A 9,751-nucleotide genomic window follows, 5' to 3' on the forward strand; every position below is an offset into this window, starting at 1 on the left:
GAGATACAGACAGGGAGTGGGTTTGGGCACAGAATTACCCTGCCCCAGAGGCTGGAACTCCAGAGTTATGTAGGTAAGTGTGAAGGCAGAGGGGGTATGGGTGACTGTCAGACCAGAAAGGCCATTATAGGTAGTGCACGAGTCCTCTCATTCTTCCACCTGGTGGTCAGTGTGAGTGTCTCTCTGAGGCGTACACTCAGAAACAAGTATGTGATACCATGGGTTAGTTAACTATGGGAGGAGGGTGGTAGCACAGGACAGCAGGGGGCTTGCGAATGAAAAAAGGATGAAAGGGAACAAGAAAGAATCACAATGGCATGGGTTGGGAGGGCGATAGTGAGTGAGCTGCTTGTCAATTGGGAAAATACAAAATGAAATAGAAATTGTAAAATCAGATCCCCTCACCTCATCCAGTAAACTCAAAAGCTTTCCTCTGATTTCATCACCATTCTCTCCGGAAGGTTCTTTCAGCATCTGCCGGAACTTCTCGATAACCTGATAAAAGGCATTCTTCCACATCGTCTGTTCCACATTTTGGGTGTCCGAATATTCAATGTCAGTCAGGATGCAGCGCTCATACAGCAGCAGAATCTCTGCCCTACGCCAGAGAGAAACAGAGGGGAAACTGGCTTCATTATCTTCAGAATGCTGTGCAATGCTGCAATTTATTTGACACAAAACCACGCACCACAGCACAACGTTAATACACCAACCACCCAGTCTCACACCCACAGAGAGCCCACTCCCCACCCCTGACCCAGTCCCAAAGAGACACCCCCTTCCCTGTCCCAGCCCCCTCCTCGGTGACACACCCTTCTCTGTCCAAGCCCCACAGTGACACCCCCAGTGCCCTCTCCCCCCCCTCCCAGTGACACCCCCATCCCTGTCCCATAGCCCCTTCCCTGTACCAGCTCCCCCCCCCCCCCCCCAGGGACACCCCCATCCCTGTCCGAGCCCACAGTGACGCCCCCTTCCCTGTCCCACACCCCCTTCACTGTCCCAACTCCTCCCACCCCCCTCCCCGCTGGTGACACACCCTTCCCTGTCCCAGCCCCACAGTGACACCCCCAGGGGGGTGGATTACGGATAGGTGGGAAGGAAGGTGGACATGTAGGACAGTGCAAGAGAGCAGTGCTGAATTGGAGGGTTAATGCTGCGATGAGGTGGGGGGAGAGGAGATGAGAAAGCTGGTGAAGTTGATGTTGATACTGTGTGGTTGGAGGGTCACAAGGCAGAAGATGAGGCATTCTTCCTCCAATTGGCAGGTGGCTTCGATTTGGCAGTGGAGGAGGCCCAGGACTTACACGTCCTTGGTGGAGCAGGACGGGGAGTTGAAGTGGTCGGCCACAGGGCAGTGGGTACAACATCTTGGCACCGCCCTCTTGACCTGTCCCTACCTGTCCATCTTCCTTCCCACCTATCTGCTCCATCCTCTCCTCCAACCTATCACTCTTACCTCCTGCATCTACCCATAGCCTTCCTAGCTACCTTCCCCCCCCCCCCCCCCCCCGCCGCCCCAGCCCCAATCCCACTCTCCTATTTATCTCTCAGCCCCCTTGTCCCTCCACATTCCTGATGAAGGGCTTATGTCTGAAACGTCAACTCTTCTGCTCCTCGGATGCTGCCTGACCTGCTGTGCTTTTCCAGCACCACACTTTGACACCCCTCCACCCAATCCCAGCTGCAGACACCCTACCACCCCGATCACAGGACACGGCCTAGTCAGCCCCTTGCCATTTTCAATATGTCTTTCGATTTTCCGTTCTATCGTGTACCATCAACAGCTCAAACACAATTCCAATATTTACTATCCTATTGCTCAAATTTCAGCACAGCTAACCTTCCTCCGCGCAAATCCTAACTTGCCCCCATGTTCTGCTCCTCTCATCAATGCCAGTGCTCACTCACCACACTGGCTCCTGGTCCAGTAATGGCCTGATTCCACAATTCTCATCCGTGTTTCCAAATAACATCATGGCCTTGCCCTCCTAATCCTGAGCTGTCTTCAGCTCACAGCTCTCCATCTTCACCTCTGCCTCTGCCTTAAAGACCCTCCTGAAAACCAACTTCCTTCACCAAGCTTTCGGTCACATGGCCCATCATCTCCTTTCACTGAGTCAAGTTTAGTCTGACACCTTTCTTGTAGAGAGCTTTGAGTGTTTTACCATATTAAAGGCACAATATAAATGCACGCTGTTGTTTATGGCAATAGGTAAACATCTAGGTGACATCAGCAGCAGCTCTGGAATGGGCTTGAACAAGACTGCCCTGGACTTCCCCAAAGCCACGAACAGCTTCTACTGCTCTCAGGCAGGTACCTACTCAAACTGAATCTCACCATTCCATCTCGGCAACTAAAGCAAAGCAGCAGTTTAGGCTAAACTGCTGCTTTCTGAATAAAATGGTCAGATACCTGAATGGAAATACACACATTTAAGGGGACAGTGAATTGGTGTCACTGAGATGTTGGTGTCACTGATTTGGGATGGGTCGGGAGAAGGTTAGCTGTGCTGAGAATTGAGCAATGGGGTAGTAAACATTCGAATTGTGTTTGAGCTGTTGACGGTTCACAATAGAACGGAACCCCGATATCAACAATGACAAAGTAGCCACAAGACAGACCCAGAGAGGAGAGGGAAGGAATATCTATTGAGAGTTTTTTAAAGACAAGAGACTCTGATTGCAGCTCACCACCATCCTTCTCCGGGATAATCAGAGATACTGACCTAGCTAGCACTGTCTACATCACATGAGGCAGGGGCACGAAGATAGCCCAGGGAATGGGCAGCTCGGGTGAAACAACTGGGACAGAAACAGGAGTGAGGGGTCTGGACAAAGTGCAGGTAAAACTCCACCTTCACTCCTGGTGTCTGTCAATTTAATGAAACAAGTTACAGAAATGAGGGAGGCCACTGGCCTCTCTGACACAGGGGGGCAACTCACCTGAGCTGGGCCATTCTCTCTAGTCCTTCTTTACTGATGCTGTCCCTGGATAACAAGTTGCTCAGTTGGAGCTCCTGATTGTCTGCCATCCGCAGCAGCTTGCCAAGTTCCTGTTGCTGCAAGGTCCGTACTTGCTGCTCCATGTCTTCTGGGTTCAGCTGCCCAGCCTGGAAAGGGGAGAGAAACTGGGTAGCTGGGTAACTCGGGTAATATGTTGCAGGATAGATATTGTTATTGCCACTGATCTGGTATGGCATTGTGTAAGGACCATAGGGATACTGAGGGCCTGGCACCGCTGCTCTGGAGTAACCATACGGATTATCTGAGTTCTGGAATTTGTAGTATGCTGCAGGTGTTGGGTGTGTATAGGATGAGTAGGTTTCTCCTTGGGACGATGAGCTGCATTCATCATCGGTATCCAGGAAATGGAGCTGAGCACTCTGGCTCTTCAGGGCAGGTTTCTGATCAGGGTTATTGGGATCCCACAGTCTCCGCGATGTCCCACCACGGCCTCGACCCCGTGAGTTCCGCCCAAACAGAAGCCTTGGCCCCACCTGTGGAGAATCCGGAGAGCCCGGTGCTGTTGACGATAGATCGGTGTTAGCAGGCAGGACCAAGATCCCGCGACCCTTTCCTCGCGGTTCCCCAGCTTTCTCCCTTTTCTCAGAGTTCTCAGTTGGCTTGCTGCCTGACAGGTTGGGTTTGGCCTCAGGCCTTCCTGCTTTGCCTCTCCCTTTGTTCTTTTCCTCAGAGTTTTTCTTCAGCGTTATGGTGGTCCTGCCACTTGTTTCATTGTCAATCCTAACTCTGTGTGCGGTTTTACTCTCCCTATTCCAGGGATCTGAGCCTTCTGTGTTCCTGCTGAGCAACCGCTCTTTCTCAAAACCTTTCCGTTTTTCAGGGCTCTTCACTGGGGTCCGATTCCTGATCTCCTCAGCATAGTCATCTTCTAAAGAATCAGTGCTCGAGATTGAAATCTGTTTGCAAGGTCGCACCTTTTCTTTCCTCTCAGAAGCAGTCTTCCTTTCCTTCATTCCAATTTTCTTCCTTTCTCCATCAGCAGCTCCATGCTGGCACAAAGGTCCATCAAAGCTGTTGTTGCTCCCTGCAGAGCTTGTACTGCATGTCCGGTTACGCCCCCTACGCTTGTCAGACCTGGAGTAGCGCTTTGAGGGACCTCCAGGTTTCTCTGGTCTGGCCTGAGATCGAACAACTCGACTGTCTTCAGCTTCTGCTGCCAAGTTACTCCCCTGAGCTGCAGCTTCCTTCCTTCCCCCTCTTCTCCCCTTTTCTCTTTTGCTAATGTTCACGTCAATAGTTGACTGAGTCTTCTCTTTGTTTCCCCAACTGTCTTTACCTTCACCAATCTCAGTGTTTTCCTCAACACAGACATTGCTACTGTCGTCCTCCAGCCTCAACTCTTCTACTTTCTTCACCAGCTCTTCACTGCACGGCCTGTTGGTTGACTGCTTGCCCAGCACCTGCACACGTCGGCCTGGCTGGTAAATCTGACGATCCGGTTTCTTGACCTTCTTCAATTGCTTCCCAACAGCATCAGAGTTTGTACTTGTCTCAATTTGCTGCTCAGCCCACTTTGAATCATCCTCCTCGTGTCTATTTAGCTGCCCATTCCTGTTGGCACCCCCCTGGTTACTTGCACCATTGCTGTGACCCTCAGCAGCCAAGGAGCAGCTGCTCCTTGGCACAGACTGGCACTGAACTTCCTTATTCGCACCAGGATCTTTGCCATTGGTCTCTTCCTTTCCGGAGGTTTCTAGCTGTGATGACTTTTGTCTGTTGTTTCTCAGCCTGGAAACACCAGGCTGGTAAAAACTGAATATCAGGTCGCCTGTTGTCTCTTCGGGATCTTGGCTCCTTGCTATCCTTGGGAAGGTCTAGAATGGAAGCAGAATGAGCAGTTAGATACTATCACACAGCTGTAGGGCAGAGACAGAGGTAGGGGGGAAGGGAGCAGGGTCAAATCCGAGCTCAGTCTGGATGGGTAGTGCGTGGGGGATGGGGGGGGGTGCGTGGCAGGGGGTGTGGGCGGGGGGGCGTGGGCGGAGGGGCGTGGGCGGAGGGGCGTGGGCGGGGGGGCGTGGGCGGGGGGGGCGTGGGCGGGGGGGGCGTGGGCGGGGGGGCGTGGGCGGGGAAGTTGGGGGGGGGTTGTGGTGGGGGTGGGGGGGTTTTGGGATGAGTGTGGGGGGGTGTGTGGGGAGGTGTGTGGGGGGGGTGTGTGGGGGGGTGTGTGGGGGGGTGTGTGGGGGGGTGTGTGGGGGGGGTGTGTGGGGGAGTGGTGTGGGGGGAGTGTGTGGGGGGGTGCGCGCGGGGGGGTGCGCGCGGGGGGGGTGCGCGCGGGGGGGGGGTGCGCGCGGGGGGGGGTGCGCGCGGGGGGGGGTGCGCGCGGGGGGGGTGCGCGCGGGGGGGTGCGCGCGGGGGGTGCGCGCGGGGGGGGGTGCGCGCGGGGGGGGTGCGCGCGGGGGGGTGCGCGCGGGGGGGTGCGCGCGGGGGGGGTGCGCGCGGGGGGGGTGCGTACGGGGGGGTGCGTACGGGGGGGTGCGTACGGGGGGGTGCGTACGGGGGGGTGCGTACGGGGGGGGTGCGCGGGGGGGTGCGCGGGGGGGTGTGCGGGGGGGTGTGGGAGAGAGGGGGTGTGGGTGTGTGTGGGGGGGTCTGTGGGGGGGGGGGTGTTGGGGGGGGTGTGGGGGGGGTGTGTGGGGGGGGGTGTGTGGGGGGGGTGTGTGGGGGGGGGTGTGGGCGGGGGGGTGTGGGCGGGGGGGGCGTGGGCGGGGGGGGGGCGTGGGGGGGGGGATGTTGGGGGGGGTGTGGGGGGGGGAGTGCAGGGGGGTGTGTGGTAGGGGTGGGGGGGGTTTTGGGATGGGTGTGGGGGGTGGTGTGTGGGGTGTGTGTGTGGGGGGGTGTTGGGGGTGTGTGGGGGTGTTGGGGGTGTGTGGGGGGGTGGGGGGGGGTGGGGGTGTGTGGGGGTGGGGGGGGGGGTGGGGGTGTGTGGGGTTGGGGGGGGGTGGGGGTGTGTGGGGTGTGTGTGTGGGGGGGGTGGGATGGGGGGTGGAGGGGTGTGTGTGTGGGGGTGTGTGTGGGGGGTGTGTGTGGGGGGTGTGTGTGGGGGGGGGGTGGGGGGTTGGGTGTGTGTGGGGGGGGTCTGTGGGGGGGAGTGTGTGGGGAGGGTGTGGGGCGGGGGTGTGGGCGGGGGGGTGTGGGCGGGGGGGTGTGGGCGGGGGGGTGTGGGCGGGGGGGGTGTGGGCGGGGGGGGCGTGGGCGGGGGGGGCGTGGGCGGGGGAGGCGTGGGGGGGGGTGGGGGGGGAGTGCAGGGGGTGTGTGGTAGGGATGGGATGTGGGGGGTGGGTGTGTGGGGTGTGTGTTGGGGGGGGGTGGGGGGGTGTGTGGGGGGGGTGTGGGGGGTGTGTGGTGGGGGGGTGTGGGGGGGGGTGTGGGGGGGGGGTGTGGGGGGGGGGTGTGGGGGGGGTGTGGGGGGTGTGTGTGGGGGGTGTGTGGTGGGGGGTGTGGGGGGGGGTGTGTGGGGGGGGTGAGTGGTGTGTGGGGGGGGTGTGTGGGGGTGCGTGTGGGGGTGTGTGTGGGGGTGTGTGTGGGGGTGCGTGTGGGGGTGTGTGGGGGGTGTGTGGGGGTGTTTGGGGGTGTGTGGGGGTGGGGGGGGTGGGGGGTGTGTGGGGGGTGGGGGGGGTTGGGGGGTGTGGGGGGTTGGGGGGGGTGGGGGTGTGTGGGGTGTGTGTGTGGGGGGGGTGGGATGGGGGGGTGGAGGGGTGTGTGTGTGGGGGTGTGTGTGGGGGGTGTGTGTGGGGGGTGTGTGTGGGGGGGGTGGGGGTTGGTGTGTGTGGGGGGGTCTGTGGGGGGGAGTGTGTGGGGGGGGGTGTGGGGGAGGGTGTGGGGCGGGGGGTGTGGGCGGGGGGGGTGTGGGCGGGGGGGTGTGGGCGGGGGGGTGTGGGCGGGGGGGGGCGTGGGCGGGGGAGGCGTGGGGGGGGTGGGGGGGGAGTGCAGGGGGGGTGTGTGGTAGGGATGGGTGTGGGGGTGGGTGTGTGGGGTGTGTGTGGGGGGGTGTGGGGGGGTGTGTGGGGGGGGGTGTGGGGGGTGTGTGGTGGGGGGGGTGTGGGGGGGGGTGTGGGGGGGGGTGTGGGGGGGGGGGTGTGGGGCGGGGGTGTGGGGGGGGGGTGTGGGGGTGTGTGGTGGGGGGTGTGGGGGGGGGGTGTGTGGGGGGGGTGAGTGGTGTGTGGGGGGGTGTGTGGGGTGTGTGTGGGGGTGTGTGTGGGGGGGTGGGTGTGGGGGGGTGTGTGTGGGGGTGTGTGTGGGGGTGTGTGTGGGGGTGTGTGTGGGGGTGTGTGTGGGGTGTGTGGGGGTGTGTGTGTGGGGTGTGTGTGTGGGGGTGTGTGTGTGGGGGGGTGTGTGTGTGGGGGTGTGCGTGTGGGGGTGTGCGTGTGGGGGTGTGCGTGGGGGGGTGTGCGTGGGGGGGTGTGCGTGGGGGGGGTGTGCGTGGGGGGGTGTGCGTGGGGGGGGTGTGCGTGGGGGGGTGTGCGTGGGGGGGTGTGCGTGGGGGGGTGTGCGTGGGGGGGTGTGTGCGTGGGGGGTGTGCGTGGGGGGGTGTGCGTGGGGGGGTGTACGTGGGGGGGGTGGTGGGGGGGTGTGCGTGGGGGGGTGTGCGTGGGGGGTGTGCGGTGGGGGGGTGTGCGTGGGGGGTTGTGTGTGGGGGGGTTGTGTGTGTGGGGGGGTGTGTGTGGGGGGTTGTGTGGGGGGTTGTGTGTGGGGGGTGTGTGTGTGGGGGTGTGTGTGGGGGGTGTGTGTGGGGGGGGTGTGTGTGGGGGGTGTGTGTGGGGGGGTGTGTGTGGGGGGGTGTGTGTGGGGGGGTGTGTGTGGGGGGGTGTGGGGGGGGGTGTGGGGGGGGGTGGGGGGGGGTGTGTGTGGGGGGGTGTGTGGGGGGGTGTGTGGGGGGGGTGTGTGGGGGGGGTGTGTGGGGGGGGTGTGTGTGGGGGGGTGTGTGGGGGGGTGTGTGTGGGGGGGTGTGTGTGGGGGGGTGTGTGTGGGGGGTGTGTGTGGGGGGGTGTGTGTGGGGGGGTGTGTGTGGGGGGTGTGTGTGGGGGGGTGTGTGTGGGGGGGTGGTGTGGGGGGGTGTGTGTGGGGGGGTGTGTGGGGGAGTGTGTGTGGGGGAGTGTGTGGGGGAGTGTGGTGGGGGAGTGTGTGTGGGGGAGTGTGTGTGGGGGTGTGTGTGTGGGGGGGTGTGTGTGTGGGGGTGTGTGTGTGGGGGGTGGGTGGGGTGTGGGGGTGTGGGGTGGTGGGGGGTGGGTGTGGGGGGTGGGGTGTGGGGGTGGGGTGTGGGGGGGGGGGGTGTGTGGGGGGGTGGGTGTGGGGGGGGTGGGGTGGGGGGGGGTGGGGTGGGGGGGGTGGGTGCGGGGGGGGGGTGTGCCGGGGGGGGTGTGCGGGGGGGGTGTGCGGGGGGGGTGTGCGGGGGGGGTGTGCGGGGGGGGGTGTGCGGGGGGGGTGTGCGTGGGGGGGTGTGTGTGGGGGGGTGTGTGTGGGGGGGTGTGTGTGGGGGGGTGTGCGCGGGGGGGGTGCGCGGGGGGGTGCGCGGGGGGTGCCGCGGGGGGGTGCGCGGGGGGGTGCTGCGGGGGGGGTGCGCGGAGGGGTGTGCGGAGGGTGGGGGGGTGTGTGCGGGGGGTGCGCGGGGGGGGGTGCGCGGGGGGGTGTGCGGGGGGGTGTGCGGGGGGGGTGCGCGGGGGGGGTGTGCGAGGGGTGTGGGGGGGGGGTGTGGGGGTTGAGTGGGGGGGGTGTGTGGGAGAGAGGGGTGTGGGTGTGTGTGGGCGGGGGTCTGTCGGGGGGGGTGTGGGGGGGGTGTGGGGAGGGTGTGGGCGGGGGGGGTGTGGGCGGGGGGTGTGTGTGGTAGGCGTGGGGGGGTTTTGGATGAGTGTGGGGGTGGGTGTGTGGGGTGTGTGTGTGTGTGGGGGTGTTGGGGGTGTGTGGGGGTGTTGGGGGGTGTGTGGGGGTGGGGGTGTGTGAGGGGTGGTGTGTGTGGGGGTGTGGGATGGGGGGTGGAGGGGTGTGTGTGTGGGGGGGTGTTGTGTGGGGGGGTGTGTGTGGGGGGGTGTGTGTGGGGGGGGGGGGTGTGGGGGGTGTGTGTGTGGGGGGTGTGTGTGTGGGGGGTATGTGTGTGGGCGGTGTGTGTGTGGGGGATGTGTGTGTGGGTGGGGTGTGGGGGGGGTGTGTGGGTGGGGGGGGGTGTGTGGGTGGGGGTGTGTGGGAGAGGGGGGTGTGTGGGTGGGGTGTTGTGTGGGGGGTGTGGGGGGGTGTGGGGGGGGTGTGTGGGTGGGGGTGTGTGGGTGGGGGTGTGTGGGAGAGGGGGGTGTGTGGGTGGGGTGTTGTGTGGGGGGTGTGGGGGGGGGTGTGGGGGGGGTGTGTGGGGAGGGTGTGTGTGTGGGTGGGGGTGTGGGGGGGGTGTGGGGGGGGTGTGGGGGGGGGGGTGTGGGGGGGGGGGTGTGGGGGGGGGGTGTGGGGGGGGGTGGGTGTGGGGGGGGGTGTGGGGGGGGTGTGGGGGGGGGGTGTGTGGGGGAGGGGGTGTGGGGAGGGGGTGTGGGGCGGGGTGTGTGGGGGAGGGGTGTGTGGGGGGGTGTGGGGGGGGTGTGGGGGGGGTGTGAGGGGGGGGTGTGGGGGGGGTGTGTGGGGGGGTGGGGTGTGTGTGGGGGGGGGTGTGTGGGGGGGGTGGGAGGGTTGGGGGGGCGGGGGGGGGGGGGGTGGGGGGTGGGTGGGGGGGGTTGGGTGCTGGTGGGGGGGGAGTGGGGGGGGAGTG

The 9,751-nt window shown here is 63.9% G+C and overlaps 2 protein-coding genes across 2 annotated transcripts in view; both read right to left on the bottom strand.

Moving 5' to 3' along the window:
- Nucleotides 1-4,526, bottom strand: part of smg6 (SMG6 nonsense mediated mRNA decay factor) — a 488,459-nt gene extending 483,933 nt beyond the window's left edge. Inside the window, exons 1-2 of the mRNA XM_087977135.1 lie at nt 2,944-4,526; nt 406-598 (exon numbers count right to left, since the gene is read on the bottom strand). Coding sequence (XP_087833261.1) covers nt 406-598; nt 2,944-3,977 — 1,227 coding nt within the window. The 5' untranslated portion in view covers nt 3,978-4,526. The remainder of the gene's footprint in view (nt 1-405; nt 599-2,943) is intronic.
- Nucleotides 4,527-4,668: 142 nt separating this feature from the next.
- The window catches only part of LOC122548057 (telomerase-binding protein EST1A-like), an 8,627-nt gene continuing 3,544 nt past the window's right edge, over nt 4,669-9,751 (bottom strand). Inside the window, exon 2 of the mRNA XM_087977134.1 lies at nt 4,669-4,838. Coding sequence (XP_087833260.1) covers nt 4,669-4,838 — 170 coding nt within the window. The remainder of the gene's footprint in view (nt 4,839-9,751) is intronic.

The sequence above is a fragment of the Chiloscyllium plagiosum genome, unplaced genomic scaffold (assembly GCF_037043375.1).
Source record: "Chiloscyllium plagiosum isolate Xiang-an unplaced genomic scaffold, Cpla_swu_hap1 HiC_scaffold_31, whole genome shotgun sequence".
Taxonomy (NCBI): domain Eukaryota; kingdom Metazoa; phylum Chordata; class Chondrichthyes; order Orectolobiformes; family Hemiscylliidae; genus Chiloscyllium; species Chiloscyllium plagiosum.